This window comes from Schistocerca americana, chromosome 2 (genome assembly GCF_021461395.2).
Source record: "Schistocerca americana isolate TAMUIC-IGC-003095 chromosome 2, iqSchAmer2.1, whole genome shotgun sequence".
Lineage (NCBI taxonomy): Eukaryota > Metazoa > Arthropoda > Insecta > Orthoptera > Acrididae > Schistocerca > Schistocerca americana.
The window spans coordinates 788843609-788869032 of record NC_060120.1 but is presented as its reverse complement, the minus strand read 5'-3'; the positions used below and the strand labels follow the sequence as shown (position 1 = coordinate 788869032).

Genomic DNA, 25424 nt, shown 5'->3' with positions numbered 1-25424 from the left:
TTCGTAATCAGGACATAGTAAATTAACTGTAATGATTTCTTCTAAAAATAAACTTGTTACCAATAACCAATGTTAAAACTGGCAGTCCCACTCTCTGAAATATCAAATGGCAGTTATAGAACAGAATCATAAATATAATTTAAAATCTCAAACTTTCATCAAAAAGTATTGCTCTTTTCGGAGCAGAAGTGGAGAAAGTGAAAATGGAGCAGAAATGTGTGGGAAAAAATAAAATGTAAGCCATTTAGGAGTTCATATCAAAAAAGGTATAAAAACTGTATGGGTAACAATAACCAATCATCATGTGGTGAAAACACAGAGCAGCAGATGAGAACATGAACAAGAGCTGGAATACAGTAGCTCAGCTTATTAACTAGCATCGTTCATCAGCTCTCTCTCTCTCTCTCTCTCTCTCTCTCTCTCTCTCTCTCTTTCAAACACACACACGCACGCACGCACGCACGCACGCACGCACACACACACACACACACACACACACACACACACAGAGGCTACATTGCCCTGGGTTTCTTACCAACCACTGTAAAATCCCACTTCTAAGAAATCCCATTTTTAAGAAATGCTCCCACTGATCCAAGCAAAACTCCTATAAGAACAATGTTATTCCTTCCAACTTTTAACAAATCCCACTTTTAACAAATCCCACTTTAAGAGGAAAAGCTGTCTTTTAAGTAATAAACATGAAGCCTTTTGCAAATTAAAATCTAGTTTTTATGTAATACCTAACATGTTCAATTAGTTTCAAATTTCTTTCAGTTTCCTACAGGCATACTTTTGTGTTGTGTGGTGCAGTAATTGATTCAGTCGGTTGACACATATATAGATAATAGCCAATAACTCAGAGTCTCCTTCATAGTAATACTGGTAGATGTGTTGTAAGAATTGGAAATCAATTTCCACCCTGCCTAATAAGAATGTCACATGATCAGGTGTCACAGTCTTTGAGTCTTCAAACACAAAAAGTGTAGTTGTTTGTTAACTGAGGTGTTGAAGTTACCAACTCTACTTTTGTGGAGTTATGGCTTGCATACAAAGAAAGCTTACAGATCAACAACAGCTCACATGGCAATGAAATGCAACTTAGCACCGTCTACACGTACGGCATAATCAAAAATAAGGAAGTGTTCTTAAATGCCAAAGATAATGTTTCCCGTGAATACAGTAGCTCACCTTATGAACTGGCATTCTCCTTCAGCCCCCCCCCCCCCCCCCCACATACACACACGTTAAAGTGGTTTCAAGGAAAAGTAGGAAATGCTGCAAAAGAAGGCTCGTGTAATTTCCAGAAGATCAGTGTTAAAAATTTTAGTGCATCAAAGGGATGGTTGGAACATTTTCAAAAACATCATAATCTGTAGTGTAAGCGGAGAAAGTGAGGCTGTGATCACAGAAAATGTAAAGTACTGGAAAAACATTACACTGTCACAACTGATACAGGGCTATGAGACCAGAAACATTTTCAGTGCTGTCTAAACTGGTGTCTTTTATGATTTACTTCCTGCAAAAATGGAGAAAAATGCCACTGAGATTAAAAAAGGTAAATAATATATGATGATGCTACAGTGTGTAAATAGTGTTGAACACAAAAAGTTGTCACCAATAATAACATGAAAATTTAAAATTCCCAGGTGTTTGAAAACCATAAAAACAACAGTGTTGCCTGTGATGTCAGAAATATTTACAGGGTTTTTCAGATGTTTAGATGTCAAAATGGATGCATAAAATTGTAATTATTATTGGCCTATGTCCAGTAAATCCCAAGGAAACATAATTTCTGAGGAATGTACATGTTGTGTTCCTTCCACCAAACAGCACAAGCCATCTGCAGCCTATGGACCCGGTCATGGTACACTGTTAAAGCCAAACATGGAATAGCAACTGCGCAATCAACTTGTTTTTGAGGAAGGAAGTAGTGGGACTAGCCTTCTACAGGCTACGCATATATTTGTTGCTGCCTGGAATTCTGTAACACAACAGACTATGTTAAACTGTTTTCTGAGTGATAATGAAATAATACTTTGACATGTCCTATATTACACGTACATTTACTGTACACAATGTAATCTTACAGGATCAAACAAAATAAAATTCAATTCACAAAGGCAGGCTCAAGTACATCATTTGCTGTTGAAGACAACTTTGTTCTAGACGAAGAATGGGGTAGGATCACTGATACATCTGAAGATGTAACATTCTGGGACTTTGTTGTGTGGACAGTGTCCTGACTTCCCACCCAAGACTGGTGCAAGTGAAATGTGCGAAAGAACTGTGAGATAAGAGCTGGTGATTACAATGAAGAAGAAGAAAAGGAGACCACTGCACCAAGTTTCATTTCTGCTATCTTAGGCATTTCTTTTCTTCTTTTAATCAGTTATTACTGGAGTGACTTCTTTCACAATACACTGAAAGGGGAAAACAAACGAGTCTTCTTTATTGTTTTTTTTTTAATAAAAAAAGTGTTCTGTGAAATGTGTAATAATCAAATATTTAATGCATTTAAATTTGTAGAACAGGAGGTTGGTAATTTTGTAATTTAGTAGTACTCATACCATGTATACGTTGGTCTCTCCTTCCATGCACTCTTAACAAAACCCGCGTTCAGCAAAACCTCCTTTTAAGGGGGGAAGTGGGGGGGGGGGGGGGGTCCATTCAGGTCACAGAGATTCATTAAAATGGGGTTTTACTGTATGCTCTGAAGACGATCTGAGTTACAAGATGCACTTCTCACTGATATCCCCATTCAATACCTCAGTTCTTCCACACTTTCCTCATCACATTGCTTGTCCAGAATTGTCCAGCATTGTTCATACAGTAATATTTACAAGACAAACAGAAATGCTACAAAAATAATTGTCATTTCAGATATGTACATTAAGTCCAGGCATTAATGAAAGTGACCTGGAATCTCTCTGATGTCATAACAATATTAGTTGCTTGCCAACAGTATGACTCATATTCAGAATTTTCCCCCCAACAGGATTCAACTGGTAAGCATAAGTAAGAAATTTTTTTTTAGAATTCATGATCACATTATAGCAATATCCAATGGCAGTTAGCACACGAAGGTCGCCCATGCCTGTGGCATTGATAAGACACACAGATTGAGAAAATAATCAAAGACACTTGTAACGTTCAATAAGGGTAATTTCTGACTGCTGGCATTTGTTCAAAAAGAAAGAAAATGGCAGTGGACTAACATCAAAATTTAAATACAATATGAATCTAGTACAAATGATAATCTGTGGTATGTAAATGAGCCATTGATCTTCTGGGACAATATTAATTACCCTTCTTGTTATCCAATTTACTTTCTCAACCTTTACTACTATAATTGTTACACACATCAAATATAACACTTTTAATATTCGCCGGCCGCAGTGGACGTGCGGTTAAAGGCGCTGCAGTCTGGAACCGCAAGACCGCTATGGTCGCAGGTTCGAATCCTGCCTCGGGCATGGATGTTTGTGATGTCCTTAGGTTAGTTAGGTTTAACTAGTTCTAAGTTCTAGGGGACTAATGACCTCAGCAGTTGAGTCCCATAGTGCTCAGAGCCATTTGAACCATTTTTTTTTTTAATATTCCTAGTTAGTAAAAAGTTATAGTTCCTATGAGAAAATGAAGTGAATATATAATATTACTCTTTTTTCTGGGTGGCTGTTACCAAATTAAATGCCAACCTTTATGTCCATCCCCCAAATTGGTGGTGCCGATTCAACAATATCCCCATTGGCCAATTGAAGCATTTCTGGTTCTTCTGGAACTAAACCTGCAGGATGGTAGAGAATGCTCTTATAGTGTTATGTATGCACATCATAAGCATTTCAAATGGCTGTGAAGTGAGAGAAGCTAACTAAAATACAATTACTTCTGATCATTCCACACCCTGGAAAGAAGAGTGACACAACTCACAAATGCAATACTTACAAAAACTCGACTTAAAGAATTAATAATATAAAACTTCTACTGATGTAGTATAAGCTTCTTTAAATTTCAAGTAAGAATTTTTGGCAGTAAATTCCATTATATTTTCTGTGCATGTTGGGGCACTTCACATGTATTTTTCAGTGACAAACTTAAGATGCCATTTTTCGACTTGTGTCACTTTTCTTGATGGGGTGCAATTTGTGTATGCCTCTTACCTCTTTTTGTATAATATGTGTTAAGCAAAGTCAATTGCTTAAGGACATAAAAATCCATAAAACAAAGTACTTTAGCCCTGAGCTGATGGAAACAGAACAAGTGACAACATTGTGGATAGCTACGTAATAACTAATGTAATTACACTACTGGCCATTAAAATTGCTACACCAAGAAGAAATGCAGATGATAAACGGGTATTCATTGGACAAATATATTATACTAGAACTGACATGTGATTACATTTTCATGCAATTTGGGTGCATAGATCCTGAGAAATCAGTACCCAGAACAACCATCTCTGGCCGTAATAACGGCCTTGATATGCCTCGGCATTGAGTCAGAGCTTGGATGGCGTGTACAGGTACAGCTGCCCATGCAGCTTCAACATAATACCACAGTTCATCAAGAGTAGTGACTGGCGTATTGTGACAATCCAGTTTCTCGGCCACCATTGACCAGACATTTTCAATTGGTGAGAGATCTAGAGAATGTGCTGGCCAGGGCAGCAGTTGAACATTTTCTGTATGCAGAAAGGCCCGTACAGGACCTGCAACATGCGGTCATGTTTTATCCTACTGAAATGTAGGGTTTCGCAAGGATCGAATGAAGGGTAGAGCCACGGGTCATAACACATCTGAAATGTAACGCCCACTGGTCAAAGTGCCATCAATGAGAACAAGAGGTGACTGAGACATGTAACCAATGGCACCCCATACCATCATGCCAGGTGATACGCCAGTATGGCGATGATGAATACACACTTCCAATGCGTGTTCACCGCGATGATGCCGAACACGGATGCTTCCATCATGATGCTGTAAACATAAACTGGATTCATCCGAAAAAATGACGTTTTGCCATTTGAGCAACCAGATTTGTCGTTGAGTACACCATCGCAGGCGCTCCTATCTGTGATGCAGTGTCATGGGTAACAGCAGCCATGGTATCCGAGCTGATAGTCCATGCTGCTGCAAACGCCGTCGAACTGTTCGTGCAGATGGTTGTTGTCTTGCAAACGTCCCCATCTGTTGACTCAGGGATCGAGACGTGGCTGCACAATCCGTTACAGCCATGCAGATAATATGCCTGTCATCTCAACTGCTAGTGATATGAGGCCACTGGGATCCAGCACGGCGTTCCGTATTACCCTCCTGAACCCACCAATTCCATATTCTGCTGACAGTCACTGGATCTCGACCAACGTGAGCATCAATGTCGCAATACGATAAACCGCAATCACGATAGGCTACAATCTGACCTTTATTAAAGTTGGAAATGTGATCGTACACATTTCTCCTCCTTCCACAAGGCATCACAACAACGTTTCACCAGACAACGCAGGTCAACTGTTGTTTGTGTATGAGAAATCAGTTTGAAACTTTCCTCATGTCAGCATGTTGTAGGTGTCGCCACCGGTGCCAACCTTGTGTGAATGCTCTGAAAAGCTAATCATTTGCATATCACAGCATCTTCTTCCTGTCGGTTAAATTTCATGTCATCTTAGTGGTGTAGCAATTTTAATGGCCAGTAGTGTATTATAAGGACCATATAATGGATACAACAAAAGATTCACAATTAATTACTAAACATAATAAATTGAAATGATGTTGGTAAATGTTATCACAGTAATTATGTTATTGTAAAGGCCTGGAAGATAAAATTCAAAATACTCTCAGAATTTTACGTCGGCTCATCGTCATTAATTTCAACATGCAGGCTACACAGAAAATATTTACACTTCCAGTTGTTCACTTCTAATATCTAGAACATACCATGAAAATCAAAAAAATAAACAACTAACTTCACCTTGTGATCTCAATATACAGTCAAAAACCATTATCTGAGACTTAGTACTTGTGATCTTAGCTCTTGTTTTGCTACTCAAAGGAGGAAAACAAAACCAGTGCAAATACAATATAGCGTGAGACAAATTTTCCATGAAAAGAGTCAGCTTTAACTGTGTCATCATTTTTATACCTTTTAAATGAAGATAGAAGTTTTAGTATCTCAATGTTGTTTACATAAAATGAAAGTCATTCTGATCTTTTGGACTGCCGACTGTTACATTTCTCAAACATTGCTGTGATCTCTTAGGTCATCTCGGTATGATTGATTAATGGCGAGCTTCTAGGTATCCAGTCGAGTTTTCATTGCCATTTTACGCACAACATTTCATTGACTAGCTTCAGGTTATGTATATTCATTGCCTAGACTCTATTCAGACAGTGCCCTACTGCTGGTCCCACACTGCTATTTATGAATGATTGTGAGCTTGTCTCATAAGGTGTACTATGCATTTTGATGGTCTTCTGCTTTTTAGAATCTGTAGTACTATTGCAGCTGCTTCAAAACCTGGACCATCTAGATCCTTCCCTCCACCACCAAGCTGCACAGATGGAAGTTATCCTTACAACACATTTTCCACTCCCAAAATTATCCCAGACTCAACCTTCAGTGACCTACTGTCCCCATACCCTTTGTCCAACACTTCCCACCCACCTACTTTGACCTATCACCTTCTCCCTATTCACATCCCCTCACCCTCACTGTGTGCCGCCCTCTGCCAATGCATCTGCCAATCCTTCCCCTTTCCTGCTCTATTCCTATTCCGTCCCCCCCACCCCCCCCCCTCCCCCCAACTCTCTCTGCCCTACATTGTGCGTGGCAGTCTTGCCATGTCTTCATTTAGTCCCTGCACACTTCACCTACAGTACTCCTCTCTCCCCCCACCTATACTCTGCTACTCTGCTCTCCCTCTCCAAGCCTTGTTTTATTTGAAATGTCTGGCACCACTTAGCAAATTTTCCAACATCTTTATTTCAATAGGCTCCTTACTTATGCTTCCATGAAATGTGCTATGTGCACCATGATACGAATCTCCTCTATTTCGTTTCATGACTATACTTGAGACAGTGCTTGGCGGCAGCTCCTTGCTCAGTTGTTTTAGTCAGATGTGTCACTGTTATGACATATGCATCTCCTCAATTATTCTAATAGTATGTCCCATGTACGACATGCTATATTTTCATGGAATGCTATATTTTCAAACATCTAAATTGTCTTTAACATTACAAAGATGAATTTTTATTATTGTTGATAAGATGTCAAGTTTTGGTGGAGTCAGCTGATCTCTCTTGACACATGGCCAGCATAAGGTGGATACACAATTCTTGGCTTTTTTCTCTGACTCAGTTTCAGTCCCTTTCTCAGGTGTTCTTGACTGAGACTGCAATGGCCACTGAGTTTGATGGTCTGTACTCATTCCTACTGAACACTACTCGTAGAAGTTGTAATTCTTCAGCAAGGTTCTCTCTGTCTAATAGTGTTTGAGTTCTATGGACCAGAGACTTTAGAACTGCCTTTCTTTGTGATAGATGGTGACAATTCGAGGTGACATGTTTCCATCAACACGTACATGACAAAGTTGTGGTATGACCACATGGAACGAAAAATCCTGAAGAACATTTAAACTTTATCCATCCTAATGTAAAATTCACGATAGAACTTTGAAAATAGTGTGACATGCCTTGCTTCAATATGTTAATTAAGAGAAAGCAGGCAGATCCTTGGGCCACAGTGAACACGAAAAACGCACACACACTATCTCTATTTTCATGCCTTGAGACATTACCATCCATCAAAAGAAATTCAGTGCTAAATACTCTGGTCAACAAACTTCAAACACTGTCAAACAAGAAGAGCCTCACCAAAGAACTACACCTACAAGTAGTGTTCCAAAGGAATAACTGATCATCATCATTTGGTTAACTGACTCGTGGCAGGTTTAGACTTCATAGCCCTCTACACTTCTCTTTCCTCTACTTTCCCTTTTCATTCTTTGGTACCTTCCTTTCTGTCATCCAGCATCTGATATCTTCTTCTGCCCTTCCCTCCCTTTCCCAGAATAATATATTCAACTGACTCTTCTATAACACAATCTCATCTCAAATTATGCCCTACCCAGGTTAACTTCCGGTTTTTCACTGTCAGAAACCTCCCTCGATCTTCTCCAACTCTTCTCAGTACTTCCTCATTCCTGATTATCAGTCAGGCTGACCTTCTCCATTCTGCTCCACACCCACATTTCAAAAGCTTCAATTATCCTCTCATCTTACTTGCTTAATGTGCATGTCTCTGCTCTGTACAAGGTCATTCTCCATACTACGTATTTCACTAGTCGCTTTCTTAATTATATGTTTGAACTATTCAAAGAGAATCTATTCTGCTTTTCAGATACCTGTTTCACCAGCACCATTCTGATTCTGATGTCCCATTCACAATGTGTATCTTAGCTAATCAAAATTCCTTAATACTTGAATGCTTCCATCTGTTCTATGGTTTCAGATCCTAAATTCTCTCTCCTTTCCCTTAAGCCTATAATTATGCCTTCCATTTTCTTTCTATATGCTATAAAGGCTTCATTCAGGTCATTTAGCATTTGAATCACTGCACTTCATTTTCTGCAAGGATCACGCAAATCTTAAGCATTCAATTTTCCATCCACCTACCCTGACACCTCCAAGTAAATGTTTAATAGGATTGGAGAGAGACATGAGCCATATCTGAGCTCTTCCAAGGTTTCATTTCCTATTCATACCCTTGCCTTTTCATTAAAGGACAGATTTGCAATCATCTTCTCTCCTTCCACTTTACTCCCTTTCTCTTCAAGATATCCATCAGCTTATCCATCTTCTTTTGAAGATATCCATCAGTTTACCATACTGCAATTTGTCAACTGTCATTTTGAGGTCTACGAATGCCACAAATACTTCCTTACTCTGTTCTACCTATCTCTCACCTATAGTGCTTGGAGGTCCAATGGCACCTTGTGCCCCTTTTCTCCTTCTGAAACAATATTGTTCCTTTCCAAGTGTTTCTCCCAGAATTCTATATAGCCTTTTATTCACAGCGCTATGGAGAACTTTAGCTGCCTGTAATATTAGGCTTTGGTCCAGTGTACTTCAAACATTTTAGATTGTTAAATTGAGCGGTTGGTGAAGTAGAATTCAAGAACATCTGAAAAATAGGTTGATACTGTGACAGAGAAAGAGAAGTTATGAATCACTTATCTACCTTGTGCTGGCCTAATATCTAGAAAGATCGGTGGACTCCAACAGAAATACAGCATCTGGTGTATTTCACAATGGTCAACAAAGATAAAAAGTTTCTTTGTAATACTAAAGATGATCTGGGTCTCAAAAAGCCAGATGTGTACTGCATTCCGTGCTAATGTGGCATGTTTTATGTGTGGCAGACTATAAATACAGTTGAGAAGAGCTGCAAGGCACTTCAGTGACACATCTGACTAAAATAACCAAGCAACTCAGCTGTCGCTGAGCACTGCCTCAGATATTACCATGAAATGAAATACAACGAAACCAGTATAGTGCTGCAAACAAGTTTCTGGGACAGTATAATTAGGGAGTCTAGCAAAATAAAGATGTCGGAAAATCTAATAAACCAGTACAGAGATTTCTATCTAAACAACACTTGGGGTCCAGTACTCAATTCATTAAGATCTTGGCAGCCATCACATTTACCACAGCTGGAAAACATAGAGACAATGTGCACTTCAGGAGCTCTGAAAAGCAGAAGAGCATCAAAGAGCGGAATGGGCATCACAAGTCGAACTCACAATATACATAATGGCAAGAGACCAACAACAGTTCCCAGTCTGGTTGGAGTTCAGGCAATGAGTACACACAACTGCACCTAACTTGCAACACCTAAAGAAGACGGCTGGTTTGGTGGAAATAACAACTCGGATATAATGACTGGTCATTGAAATATTTGGTGTAAAATGGAAATAACAACTCGGCTGTATACCCAGAAGCCCACCATTTCTCAAATACCCCTGTTTGGTCTGGTAACATGTGGAAACTATATGATATCACAAAGGAGAAGTTCTGTTTCAACGCATGCAACTCCAGCATTAGTCTCAAGAGATAGTATGAGAGAGGATTAGTTGGCTAACTGTATTGATTGTAAATTCAATTTTTAATGTATAGTGTCAAGAATGGTTTTTCCTTTCAGTCTTTAAGTGATGAGTGTGCATAAAGAAATAAAGAAGATAAAGTACAGAATATGATCCTAAGTAGTGAAGCATTTAGTGAAATAGGGAATCATTGTAGAGACCTGATGAATCCCAGATGTGTTGAGCAATATTTGCACAATACTGTGAACAAGATTTTGGGTCTTCATTTTTGTGCCCTATGATGAAAACCTCCATGCATATCTTGGCATTTTTTTCTCAAGAGTTTTTCAAAATAAAACACAGAAACTAATACTTGTTCGTCATTTTACTGGGCACAATGTGTAGTTTCCAAATGAAATTAACATTTTTAAGTATTTGTACCTAAATGACACTCTACATGAATTTCCATCTAACTTTTAGATGCTTCCTCTGAAAATTCTAACCTCCCCCCCCCCCTTTTTTAAGTATTCATTTCAACAACTGAAGTTGGTATTACCTACAAATGAAAAAGAACCCAAATCTTGACAGTTCACATTATACTGTAAGTTTTCTAGAGACTCCTACAATTTAATACAAAATTCTGTGGCATTTTCCCCTGGAACATGCAGAAATACATATCACTAAAAGGGCAAATTTCCCATCAGTTCTGAAATCATACAGAGTGAATCAGTAAATCAACTGAAGGAAGGCATCTTAGGAAAGCAGCCATACAGATTCATTATCCAGGCCATTTGGAACCCTAATCCAATAACAGAGTTTTAAGAACTGTGGAGATGGAAACTGAGGCCCCACCAACAGGTGTGTGACTCTCATTACATTATTCATATGGTCATAACATCACTAGTCTCCTTTTCCTTGGATAAAGAGTTCTCGGTTAGCTTGTCATGTCAAATTCAAACATGCCCTCACTCTCCCAATGCATATCACATTAATGCAAATGATACATGAGCAGACATCACATAAAATCCCAAGCATTTAATGAATGGATCCATCATCACCTTCTTTGCAGCAATTACCATACTTTTATCTCTTTATTAAATTTTCCTAGCATTTCGTTGGTGGGACTGTTTTTCTTCTGTTTTATTCCACCTCATTTTATTTTTATCACTTGGCCTCCGTTTTCTCTTGGTATTCTAGATTTCATCTTTGACTTAAGAATGTCTCAAACTCAGCATTAGTACTCAAGGATTTGAACCTCAGTTGTCAAGCCATGTAAAAGGTTGAATTAACGTTCAGAAAAACATTCAAACACAGATCACAGCAAAAATCAACTGGGAAACAAAAATTGTATATTGTGTGAGAAAATTATTGAAATAACTCTCTAAGGTAACACAAAAGAAACATTCAAAAATGGACTACCCTAGTTTCTGAGAATTTTGCATTTGAGAAATCTTTCACGCAGGAGGATCATACAAACATACCGCCGTTTCAGTCTCTTACAGACTCCCATATGGAGGACATAGTGATAGACATCCCTGGGGTTGTGAAGCAGCTGAATAGGTTGAAAATAAATAAATCGCCAGGTCCTGACGGGATTCCAATTCGGTTTTACAGAGAGTATTCTACTGCATTGGCTCCTTACTTAGCTTGCATTTATCGCGAATCTCTTGCCCAATGTAAAGTCCCGAGCGACTGGAAAAAAGCGCAGGTGACGCCTGTATATAAGACGGGTAGAAGGACGGATCCTCAAAATTACAGACCAATATCTTTAACATCAGTTTGTTGCAGGATTCTCGAACATATTCTCAGTTCGAATATAATGAATTTCCTTGAGACAGAGAAGTTGCTGTCCATGCATCAGCACGGCTTTAGGAAGCATCGCTCTTGCGAAACGCAACTCGCCCTTTTTTCACATGATATCTTGCAAACCATGGATGAAGGGTATCAGACGGATGCCATATTCCTTGACTTCCAGAAAGCGTTTGACTGACTCGGTGCCCCACCGCAGACTCCTAATTAAGGTACGAGCATATGGGATTGGTTCCCAAATATGTGAGTGGCTCGAAGACTTCTTAAGTAATAGAACCCAGTACATTGTCCTCGATGGTGAGTGTTCGTTGGAGGTGAGGGTATCATCTGGAGTGCCCCAGCGAAGTGTGGTAGGTTCGCTGTTATTTTCTGTCTACATAAATGATCTTTTGGATAGGGTGGATAGCAATGTGCAGCTGTTTGCTGATGATGCTGTGGTGTACGGGAAGGTGTCGTCGTTGAGTGACTGTAGGAAGATACAAGATGACTTGGACAGGATTTGTGATTGGTGTAAAGAATGGCAGCTAACTCTAAATATAGATAAATGTTGAATACTCCATTAGTAGTGTAGCGCTTGACACAGTCACGTCGATTAAATATTTGGGCATAACATTGCAGAGCGATATGAAGTGGGACAAGCATGTAATGGCAGTTGTGGGAAGGCACATAGTCGTCTTCGGTTCATTGGTAGAATTTTGGGAAGATGTGGTTCACCTGTAAAGGAGACCGCTTATAAAACACTAATACGACCTATTCTTGAGTACTGCTCGAGCATTTGGAATCCCTATCAGGTCGGATTGAGGGAGGACATAGAAGCAATTCAGAGGCAGGCTGCTAGATTTGTTACTGGTAGGTTTGATCATCACGCGAGTGTTACGGAAATGCTTCAGGAAGTCGGGTGGGAGTCTCCAGAGGAAAGGAGGCGTTCTTTTTGTGAATCGCTACTGAGGAAATTTAGAGAACCAGCATTTGAGGCTGACTGCAGTACAATTTTACTGCCGCCAACTTATATTTCGCGGAAAGACCACAAAGATAAGATACGAGAGATTAGGGCTCGTACAGAGGCATATAGGCAGTCACTTTTCCCTCGTTCTGTTTGGGAGTGGAACAGGGAGAGAAGATGCTAGTTGTGGTACGAGGTACCCTCCGCCACGCACCGTATGGTGGATTGCAGACTATGTATGTAGATGTAGATGTAGATGTAAAAGCTAGTTTTTAAGATCTTTTGCTATGGTTAACTAGTCACTGTGTACAGTATTATTATAAATATGTCAAATGTTTGATTTGACAGAGTGAGGGAAGGAAACCATAGAAAACATCGATCAGTGTAGTTGTTAAACAGTCCAGCACTAATTGAAGAAAAACAACACTCTGACAGCGAGACTTTTCCAGCATCCAGGATGTGCTTTACAAGTTGTAAAGCACATGCTGGATCCTGGAAAAGTCTCGCTGTCAGAGTGTAATTAATATGGTTTGTGTGGATGTGTGTGTAGTGATCTGAAGATGAACCTGAAAAGGTTCGAAAACCGGCTCATGGAATAAAATATAATTATTCAAAAAAGTGACTGGTTTATTTACAATTTTGTTTTTTCTGATGAAGCAACTATCAGCACAGGTGGGAAGATTAATAGGCACAAAATTCACATCTGGGGTTCGAAACACACTCCCAGCTTTCCAGAACATGTCACGAGACAGGAAAAAGCTAAATTTGTCCTGCATGCTAATGAAAGACAGCATAACTGAACCATTTTTATTCACTGAGCAGTAACAGCAAGTGTTTTTCTGAGCGATTTGCTGTCCCTCAGCTGATCCCTTCAGCCAAACGTGATTTTCCGACAGGACAGCGCACTAGCACATAGGATTTTACAAGGCCACGACTTCCTGGACAGAATACTTCCACATTGATGAATAAAACATGATGGACCAACCAGTGGCCACTCCAATCTCCAGACATAGTCCCTCTGGACTTCTCCCTCTGAGGTTACGTGAAAGATACTGTGTACGTCTCCCCTGTAAGTGACCTTGGCAGAACTGTGGATGCAATAGCCTCCAACATGCCAGACATACTTGTGCACACATGGTTCTCTTTCCTCCCACATTTTTAACTGCATTTGTAAATCAGGGAGGTATCTCAGAAAGAGAAACTGACTAAAATATTGAAATAACTATTGTCTCGAGGTAACTGAATAAATATTATATCTTTAAAATATATGATTCATTAAACTTGAAATGATAAAAATTTATTTGCATACCTGCTTCATCCATGTAAAAATACAGCTCAATATTGTTAGAGGATAATACCACAAATCCTTCCCCCATGTAACGTGGAGGGTCATCTACCATTCCTGTATATTTTGGACTTGGCGCCAATATAACCTAAAACAGATGACACAGCAGTAAAAGCAACACTGCCTGACTAACATTAGATAACTTATGTATCTCCTAAGTTATTCTCAGTGACCAGCTGATATAGATTAAAGTGTGGCACACTAGGTTATGAGACAGGATGGTGAGCCAGCCCAGACTGAATCTGCACAGCAACATAACAACCATTTGTTTGTACACAAACACACCTGTGCGTAGCTTTTGTGCTGTTTTCCATATTCAACTAGGCAAATGCTTGGCTAGTCCCCTAGTCTACAGTTAAAACATGTATTCATTCAATAACTGGGCTCTGGGCTACTGATTACATGTAACTTATTATCAATAAAGATATACGCAAAGCCGATACGATTATTAAGGGATTATGGTAATTACGGCAATGTGAGTTCTATCAAAATATTACCAAGTGTTGTATTCTAAAGATCACCGCTATCATCATATTTTACCCAACTTCTCAAGCATGGCACACAAGTACTCATAATCCTCACCCATAATTATACATTGAATGGTCTAGATTTTCTGTATACAAATCATTCTACATAATTTCTTTTCTTCAAAAAGTGTCAGAGCTGTACCCTTGCTAAGAAAGCTTTAACAAGAGAGAGAAGCATACAAATAAATTGAAAGCAGGAGACTAAAAATGCATTGTACAATTATTCCAGTTGCTGATACATACATAACCGACATTGTATAATGTCAGAGGTTCCATGAGAATGCTTGCAGATGATGCTCCTGTACTGAAGGGAGAAGCAACGCCATAACATTACAGCAAAACATACAAAGACTTGCAGAGAATCAAAACTAGGTGAGCCATGCGGGGTAGCCATGTGGTCTGAGGCCTTGTCATGGTTCGCGCAGCTTCCCCCGTCAGAGGTTCAAGTCCTCCCTTGGGCATGGGTGTGTGTGTTGTCCTTAGCATAAGTTAGTTTAAGCTAGATTAAGTAGGTACCGATGACCCCAGCAATTTTGTCCCATAGGCTGGTAACACAAAAACTAGGTGAAAGTATTAGCAGATGATTCTCAACATAAACAGATGCACACAAATGGGCCAAAACACCTTTTACTGTTTGGTAAATGACTATGAATCAATAACTCGAAACCATCACAAGTGTTAAATATCTAATTAAGTAGGCATCTGGAAAAATTTAAGTGGAATGTCTCAATTAAATTAGTAGGAAAGGCAGATGCCTGCCAAGGATTCAGTAGAAGTATTCTAAGGAAATTAAATTTACCTATGATTGCATTAGCTTACAAAATCCATCTATGACCCAAATTTTGAGTTTTGACAATCAACCTGAAAGGAGAGAGCAAAGATCCAATGGGACCTCCTGCCACAAACTATAAATTTGTGGAGTGCAGAAGTAGACATAGATGCAGGTTTAGATGAATCAAATCACGCAGGATGTTCAAAAATCTCAATGCGCATAATAAAGCACTTGTAACTACAGAAAGAGGGATGCAACTGATTTAATCTTACATGAAAAGTTAGACCCAAAGTTTGTTTTGAAGAGTAAGGATTAAATCTGAACAACAGCGCATAAACAATAGTCAATATAACAGGGTACATGCCATTTTTTTAAAAAAAATTATTTTATTTTCTCTGCATGTTAGTGTTAGTGCTACGTCACCTGACCAACATCCTGATAGAAGAAATACTATAACATCTCACTGCCCAGCAGCAAACTTTTGCGGATCAACAGCAGGCTCTCGCCACCACACTCAAATCAAGAGATGTCTGTGTGTTCAATGGCAAACTACCCTCCCATCAGTGCAACAGTCATCATTTCCAGCATACGATGAATCGGATAAAGATTGGGACTCCAATGAGACATTGTTACACCAACATTTCCAGCTTATTTGCGTGGACAATGCAAACCTGTGTAGGGCTTTCTTTCTTTCTTTCCTGCCTTTTGTCATGCATTTATCAGTTGTTGTGCCAGCTAGCACCTTTGCAAGAACCAGCCAGCTTATCATTTGATGAAACGTGCCATTGTGACATACATAGAATTTTACTGTTGCCAGAAATGCCCAAACCAATCTTACAAAGCTGGGCTGGGGAATTAGAAGTGTTGAGCTGTTGTAGATCTGTCACTAGTACCCATCACAAATCCTCACAAGGTGAATGATATTATTCATCTGGCCCCAGATAGGAAAGTCTGTGAAAAAGCACTTCAATGTGATCCAACACTTACGGATGTGCTCAATACAGCACTGTCCTTTGAAGTGTCATGGGGTGCAGGCGTCCAGGTTGCCACACGGAAGGAGGTGCCGGAAGTTGCTCAGTCAACTACTGTTAGGCACAACAGCAGCAACAAGCCGCACCACAGCAGCGGCCATGTGCTCCCCTTCCATCTTGCTTCGCACTGTTTGATCCAACACGAGCAAGCTGTGTGCCCTAAGCATTGGGCAGTTTGCAACAAATGTCAAAAGAAAGGCCACATTGCATCGATCTATAGCTCCTCTTCAAATGAACCAGACACAGAAGTACCAATGGCACAAATTGTATCTCTACAATGACTGCTTCCCCAAACGTATAGTTTATTGACTTGCGTGTGTTTAATAACTGCTAAAAATGCATGTGGACACTGGAGCTACGGTGACTTTAGTAAATGCACAAACATACATGGATTTGGGCTCCCCTCCCCTCACACAGGTTTCGTGGAAGTTGGTTATTCACGATAAACAGCAGTTTCCAATCCTAGGTTCAGTTCTCCGCTCCTGTCTCTTACAAATCTGTTATCTTGCCCTCGCACTTCCCTTGTTGTGCATTATTCCCATACAGCAGACTTCTTTGAGTAGATGTGTTTAACACTTTCAGTTTCTCCATTGCTGATGGGGTAAATTTAGTGTCAGATCATGTTCCGTATCAGCAACTGGAGTCCCTCTGCTCTGTTTTCCCCTGGGCTAGGTTGTGCTACCGATTTACAGGCCTATACTGGCCTTGTTTCTTTTTTCTTTCCAGGTGCGACAGGTGCCTGTCACATTGCATGACACTGCCGAGGCTGAATTAGACCATTTGACATCGCTCATTGTCATTTGGCCTATTTCTTCCAGTGAATGGGCTACACCACTGGTCATGGTTAAGAAACCGAAGGGTAAGTTTTGCCTCTGCAGCAACTTCAATGTCACAATTAACACACAGTCTGTGACAGATACTTACCCTTTGCCTCACCCTGACGAGTCGCTCACAAAATTGTAAAGCAGCGACTACTTTTCCAAGATTGATTTGTCGGATGCGTACCTCCAGTTCCCCATGACTGAAGACACAGGGCACCTTCTCATTGTTTATACACCTTTTGGCCTCTACCAATATCAACATTTGCCTTCTGGTGCCACTAGTGCAACTGCAATTTTTCAGTGTTTTTTAGAATAGCTGACAGCCTGTGTATTCAGCTCCATCGATTAACTTGATAATATCGTTGTTTCGAGTTCTTCCACCGATGACCACCTTAGAAATCTCCGGTAGTAGTATTCTGGTTCTTCCATTGAAGACCATCTTCGCAATCTGCGACTGTTGTTTTCTATTTTGCAGTCTGTGGGTCTCAAGTACAATCCTGTCACATCTAAATTTTTTTCAGCCACCAATTGGTGACCTAGGTATAGAGATTTCTCGCAAAGGTGTCAAGCCGTTGCGTCACCATACTGACGCAATTGCAGCTTTGCCAGGGCCAACCTTCATTAAGGAACTGCAAGCATTTCTAGGTAAAGTTGCGTACCACCACAAGTTTTTACCCAGTGCATCCACTGGTGCTTGGCACGGTGTCGACACACAAATACAAGGATAGGTCTGAACAACCTTCATTATGCTTCTAAGACTTCAATTCCCACTCAACAGCGGTATGCTCAGATTGAAAAGGATGCTTTAGGGATTGTGTTCGTCCTCAAGAAATTTCACATCATCTTGTATGATTCTAAGTTCCACTTAATCACAGATCACAAATCGTTGTTGGCTGTTATTAACCCTGCAGCTTATGTGCTGGACAAGGCAGCACACTGTTTGCAGTGGCGGGCTCTCTTCCTCTCCTGTTATCACTATCAGATCCATTACCGGCAGACTCCACTACACGCCAACACTGATGCCTTACCTCACCTTCTGACTGGATTGATCCAGCATTCGATCAGGATGAGTTGCTTTGTTTCTACTTAGATACTGAGAACAAGAATGTGGTCAATGATTTTCCCATCACTAGTGTCACGATAAAATCGGCAATCGCCGTAGATCCTGTACTTAGTCAGGTCCTGTCTTTTGTGCAGCATGGTTAGCCGGAAGCACCACCCTTCTGTGTTTGCAGGGGTTCTTTTGTTAGCTATGGAGGACGCTGCTCCCCGGGTGGTGATTCCCGCTTCCTTGCACCATAATGTACTGTGGCTTCTGCACGTTGGTCACTGTGGGCCCTCTTGTACCAAATCTTTGACCAGCTGGCCTGTGTATTGGCCAGGCATACATGGGGACATTACACAGCTTATCACCACTTGCACTCACTGTATTCAGCAACATGTAGCCTTCCAGGCTGAAAGAAACTCTGAAAGGGACCAGATTTTGGAATAGGAAGACATTATGTACAATTCGAAGAGCAGCTGCACACTATACCAAAAGAGGCTTTCCAGGATGCTTCCAAGAGTGGCAGCAGTGTCAGGAGAGGTTAGCAGAAACTGAATGGGATTAATTTGATGGTGACTATTATCAAATAATTGTACCTGAATAAAGACTGATTTTATAAATAACAATCAGACACTTTTTGAACATCCCTTGTATTTCAATAAATGACTATCACTTTCTTTATGGAGTGTCATACAGAAAACTCTACAAATACAAACAAAACTGAAATCAGGTTCATTTATTATTTTAAATATGTAATAAACTTGTCAGTACCTTGAAATTTTCTCCTTTACATTTGATGAAATGCATAAAATGATCCAAACGGGATGCTGCTGGCTTTGTAGAATAAACGAAGTGTGCTTCTTCAACATTAATAGACAATGTAGTAGGTACAAGTCGGTTACCAAAAACAACTCTTCCCTGTTAAACAAACATGTCAGTTAATTTATTATTTATATACTATTGCCATTACTACAGAAAAAAAGCAAACACTTTACTCAATCTGACCAAATGAGCTAGAGTTAAATTATAACCTACAGCATTCAGAAGCCAATACTAACTCTGAGATAACTTATGAGGTGGTCTCCAGGAGTAGAGTCGTTCGCGAGTAACAGACTAAAAAAAATTGTGTGACACTCTAGAGCAGTGGTTCTCAAACTTTTTGAGCTTCAGACACATTTAAAAGGCCGCAAATAATTGTGTGCACACTGTATACACTTTTCTGAGGGATATTTTACTTTACAACAGTCAATACAGGAAATAAATACTGCGATAAAATAACAATTAAGTCATTTTATTTTGAATTTCACATAAAGACTACAGAAAATACAACTTATATTAATAAAAAACATACACTATCACAATGTGAACAAATAATTTTTGTATAAAAAAATGTGAGCGATTCATAAAGCACAACCGTCACCCTAATGCAACGGCCGAGCGCCATGTTGCCTCCTACCCTGCCAAGGTGAAAGGCAAGAGAAACTATTAAGTGAAATGTATTTAAATGAAATAATGCAATCAAACTAACGATTAATTAAAATTATAGAGAAAAGTAATAATGGAATACAAACAAAACATACCTTAAGTCTACTCTTTCTAGTGTTTATGAGAAACATGAACCTGATGTGTCCTCGCGATTTCTTCAATGTTTGGAGATACATTTGAAAAACAAACTCTCATTTCCTACTCAATACACTGAAGAGTTCCTCTCTTTTAACATTTAATTGTGGTGAGAGCAGACAATCCGAATTCACATAAATACGACATCAAAACTTGACGTAAAATGTTCAAAGCCTTTTTGGATAATGACCCATATTCTTCTTTTATAGAAATTCAAGAGGCTTCACGAGACAATTCCTTATGCTTAATCATGTTACAAGTTTCTCTTTTCCGTATTTGTAGTTTTCTGTGAAATGCTTTAATTTTGTCGGTGGATGTGAGAATATTTTATTCTTTCTCTTGAATGCTACTGTTCAAAATATTGAACTGCTGAAATATATCAGCCAATTACTGCAATCTAGCAATCCAAAATTCACTACGAAGGAGGTTGCAAAAATGCAAATGTTTCATTTCTTCGAAAACACGAGAAGTTCTTGTCACAGCTCATGCACATGGGTAAGTACTCTCCCCCTCGACAACCACCTGACTTGTGTGTGTAAAAGCAACAGTCTGTGTTCTGACCCTACATCTACACGAAGCTTTTTGAATAAACGGGTTTTGACAGGTATTGTTTTAATAAAATTTACCATATGAACAACTTGCTCTGAGACTTCTCTCAATTTTTCTCCCAATGTTTTTGTTATTAAGGCCTCTCTATGAAGAAAGCAGTGAGTTGTGATAACACCTTCATTTTGTTTTTTTGTTTTTTTTACAAAATATAAGGCACTTAACACAGCCTACCACTGAGGGACGCCACCTGTACAAATGACTACACACGACTTCCATGTTAACTGCCACTTACTAAGATAATCATTTAAAATGTTGGAAATGTCCTCATCTTAATTCTTTGCAAAAAACAAACTGATTTACTATTTGATCTTGATTAATGAAACAAACAAATGCTAAGAGTTGTGATTGGTTGGTAATGCCTGTTGATTCATCAACTTGCAATGCAAAGTTTGAGTACTTGAGTTTATTACTGCATACATTTTTCTCAATATCAGTAGACATTTCTATAATATGCCTGAGTACTATATCATTTGACAAAGGAATCTTGCTTATTTTCATAGCTGCTTCATTTCCTAACATTGTCATGACAATTTTTTTGCAAGCAGGCAAAATATTGACTCACTTATAATATGAGCTTTCATACCCCTTGCTATTAACACTTTACCATCCGCACATTTTGTACAAACTGATTCACTTTGCCATCCACATTTCTTGTATAAATTGATTCGCTTGGCTTCGGCAGCGCTAATTCGGATTACTTAGCTTTTCATCGGTTGATCTTGACATCATCAGGAGATTATAAATTGCTCAGGTTTTACTAATCTCATCATTAGTTCTCATGCGTTCTCAATCACGTTCCCCTACTTTCACGAACTTTCGAAGATATACATACGTAAATAAATACATAATTTGTTTGTTTCATACATTTGTTTATTTGCATTGTCTCTGGTACTTAGTAGTTCTCTTTCATATGATATGCAGTAAAACAGTCTCCAAGATGAAATGCAACTCCACAAGACTTGCACTTTAAGTTTGTTGTTGTTATTATTATTTTGTTTAGAGGTACATGCAAACCTTTTTTGACAATTTTATAGTTTTTCTGGATATAGGATAATAATTCAAATACTGGTCTGCCGGATTCACTCCTTTTATGTATTTCTTATAGTCTACTACACTTTCAGGTTTTTTAAATTGTGTAATTGGTCTTTCTACTTTTTCTTTGAGTGACAGTCAAAGTGGCATTATGTATTGTAGAGACATTTGTATTGTTTTATTTTTCGAAGCTCTCCATACCTGTGTGAGTGCTTCACCTTTTCGTTGCTGGCAAGCTTCAAACACATTGACTTTTGCGCACTTTAATTTTTCCGGAAATCCTCTATTTGGCCATATAGTTCCACAAACTCGAATTTTCTTTTAAAGTAACTTCTCCACACTGTTATAATAATCGTCCATGTAGAGATGACACCACTTTCCACAGGAAGGTTTCAAAAGTTCCATCACTGTCTTTGCTAAAGGCTGTCCAGCGCCAGAATATATCTTGAATGAGGAAATGCATCCCGTACTTGAGTCATACAACATCCGAATGAGTATTTCATATTTCGTAATTTTCGACGGATTGTTAACTTTAAAATTTAACCGTCCAAGCCATGGTATCATTCCGTCATAAACTGACATGTTTTGACTAGGGTTAAAAGTTTATTGAAACTTTTTGGAAAAATAATCAATTGTGACTTGCACTCTGAAAAACTGGTCGGCATTATCTAGTTTATTGTTGTTGTCGGAAAAATGTAAAAATGATAATATTTGTCTGAATCGGTTGTGGGACATCATTTTGTGAAATATTGGTATGTCTATCAAAGGATTCATTCACCAATAATCATTGATCCTCTCTCTCTCTCTCTCTCTCTCTCTCTCTCTCTCTTTTTTTTTTTTTTTTTTTTTTTTACAATTCCCATAAGGTTTGCAAGTCCAAACCATTTTCTAAGTTCGAAGTCCGGTAACATCAACAAATTTGGCATTTTTTTCATCCAGTTTCCTTCTATTGCAATCTTGACTGTAGTACTTGTTGGTTTTGTTGATAATATATTCAAATAGGTTGTTGCCAATATATAATTCTTGACGCTCTGTGTATCTTTGGGAAATATCTTTCGACCCGGAGATCCTTCAAATTTATTATTGGTCCTCGGTAAATCAAAGTCCGACCACTGTGCACTGTTTTCTTCGTCTGATTCACCTGGCTCAGTTGGCAACTGTAGTGTTCACTGAATTCTTCTTGGATGTATTTCACTACCTTCCAACGATTCTGCCTCACTTTCATTTCTTTGATATCCAAAGTCTTCTTCCCAATAGGCCAAATTGTCCGGAACGTCGGACAAGATGTCTGCGCATTCATCGTAAATTACCGTATTGTCTCTTTCGTCTGCCATGATTAAAGGGCACAAGTACTTATAAAAACAATAAACTTGTTGAGGTGTGTAACTTATTGTTACCTAAATGAAAAAACACCAACAGAATGTAAAAGATACTAAAGTGCTGTCGCTGGCCACTGCGCGATATTATGCTCACAACGCCACTGTGGTGTCGCCGGCCACTGTGCGATACTATGCACATGACACCACTGTGTGTCGCTGTCCGTTGACCACTATTTCACGCATGACACAACTGTAGTGTCACTGGACGGCATAGTGTTAATTCAGAGACTTCGTAGGAAGCAATCAGAGCTTTATCAGAAAGACATTACACTTCTAAAAGAATTTGCTGCCCTTGTTTGCTCTTCAGACAATATCTTGAAATAGCTTACAGGTTTATCTAGCAAATGTGAATGCATTGTTTTAAAACGTTTGCTCAGTTTAGGACGCAGAGATTCATTTGCCATTTTATACCCACATACTAAGCACAGTGGGAAAGGATAATCTTCACTCCCAGTCCAATTGAAACCATAGCTTAAGTAGCTTTCATTGTACTTACGAGTAGGGCACTGTTTTGCTTTTCTACTTGGATGGCATGCTTGCTTTTCAGAAATATATCCATTTTATTCTATTGTATTTTGCATATAAGATTCACTTCCAGCACTTTGAAAATAAGCAGTACGCTGTACACAAAACACGGGCCCCGCGTACACTAACAAGACCTCACTTACATATGACCTGAAAGCTCTGCGATAACATCAAACGAACAATTATGGAAACGCGTATTACTTCTGGGCCTGGATTATTGTGTGTCCATGGATTAACAGTGCAGCCAACAATTTTCATGTTCTGTTAACCTTGCTGCTAGCTTCTATCATGGATCAGCTGCATCACTAAACTGCAGTGGAAATGACGCTCACAAGTAGCAACGCTTCATGAACAATGACAATGGTGTTCACATGCGCTACTCATCTGAAGCAAAGAACATGAAATGAAATTCTTTTAGTCATGGACAGCTCAAGGTCAAACAATAAGCAGCTCTCATTGGTAATTTCCACTCCCAGCTTCTCTTTTCAATAATATTTTACTGACAACAGAAAGATAAGCATTTTGAATAAAACATTATTAAACGTGACTGGTTGCAGATTTATTTATAATTTTTTGATACACTGTCATGGTATCTAAATAGGTCATAATGTCCAATAATAATAATATGCAAATCATTTCCTATGTTCTGTTGCAGTGCCACTCGAAGTGAAATAGGATAGCAATCACTGGGAACGACACGAAACCTTCCAAATTCTATGGCCAAGTTGTGATCATACGCATAGCGCACAAGGCTCAATTTCAGCATGGCTACCACCATAAAAGAAAAACGTTCATAGGCAAATCAACTGCGAAACAAAAGCACGAAAAGATCAGACAATATCCGTAAGAGTTTCCGTTGGAAAAATCCAACCATCGTGAAACATTTTTTCACCGTTTTCTCCTGATTCTGAACATTTGGATCTGATCAGAAATCCATTATGCTTGACAACACTGTGAATTAACTCAATGTTCATTTGCAAACTTTAAGAGCAACATAAGTGTTGTACCGTTTGATTACAGATAGAAGGCATGGAAAGAGGAGTGTGAAAATAATTTGCACAGCACCTACAGGGTGAAGGCTGGCGAGAGAGGGGATGGTTAGGAAAATTTCATGACCAGTGCTAGTCATCCACAAATGCCTGTGTGCCTGGTACTGACTAGAGACTGTTGTTGTTGTTGTTGTTGTTGTTGTTGTTGCTGTTGTGGTCTTCAGTCCTGAGACTGGTTTGATGCAGCTCTCCATGCTACTCTATCCTGTGCAAGCTTCTTCATCTCCCAGTACCTACTGCAGCCTACATCCTTCTGAATCTGCTTAGTGTATTCATCTCTTCGTCTCCCTCTACGATTTTTACCCTCCACGCTGCCCTCCAGTACTAAATTGGTGATCCCTTGATGCCTCAGAACATGTCCTACCAACCGATCCCTTCTTCTAGTCAAGTTATACCACAAACTCCTCTTCTCCCCAATTCTATTCAATACCTCCTCATTATCTATGTGATCTACCCATCTAATCTTCAGCATTCTTCTGTAGCACCACATTTCAGAAAGCTTCTATTCTCTTTTTGTCTAAACTATTTATCATCCATGTTTCACTTCCATACATGGCTACACTCCACACAAATATTTTCAGAAATGACTTCTGACACATAAATCAATACTCGTTGTTAGCAAATTTCTCTTCTTCAGGAACGCTTTCCTTGCCATTGCCAGCCTACATTTTATATCCACTCTACTTCGACCATCATCAGTTATTTTGCTCCCCAAATAGCAAAACTCCTTTACTACTTTAAGTGTCTCATTTCCTAATCTAATTCCCTCAGCACCACCCGACTTAATTCGATGGCATTCCATTATCCTCGTTTTGCTTTTGTTGATGTTCATCTTATACCCT

The 25424-nt window shown here is 39.2% G+C and overlaps 1 protein-coding gene across 1 annotated transcript in view; it reads right to left on the bottom strand.

Moving 5' to 3' along the window:
- The window catches only part of LOC124595233 (transmembrane protein KIAA1109), a 509204-nt gene that overhangs the window by 423490 nt on the left and 60290 nt on the right, over positions 1-25424 (bottom strand). Inside the window, exons 6-8 of the mRNA XM_047133891.1 lie at positions 19140-19286; positions 14137-14260; positions 3699-3787 (exon numbers count right to left, since the gene is read on the bottom strand). Coding sequence (XP_046989847.1) covers positions 3699-3787; positions 14137-14260; positions 19140-19286 — 360 coding nt within the window. The remainder of the gene's footprint in view (positions 1-3698; positions 3788-14136; positions 14261-19139; positions 19287-25424) is intronic.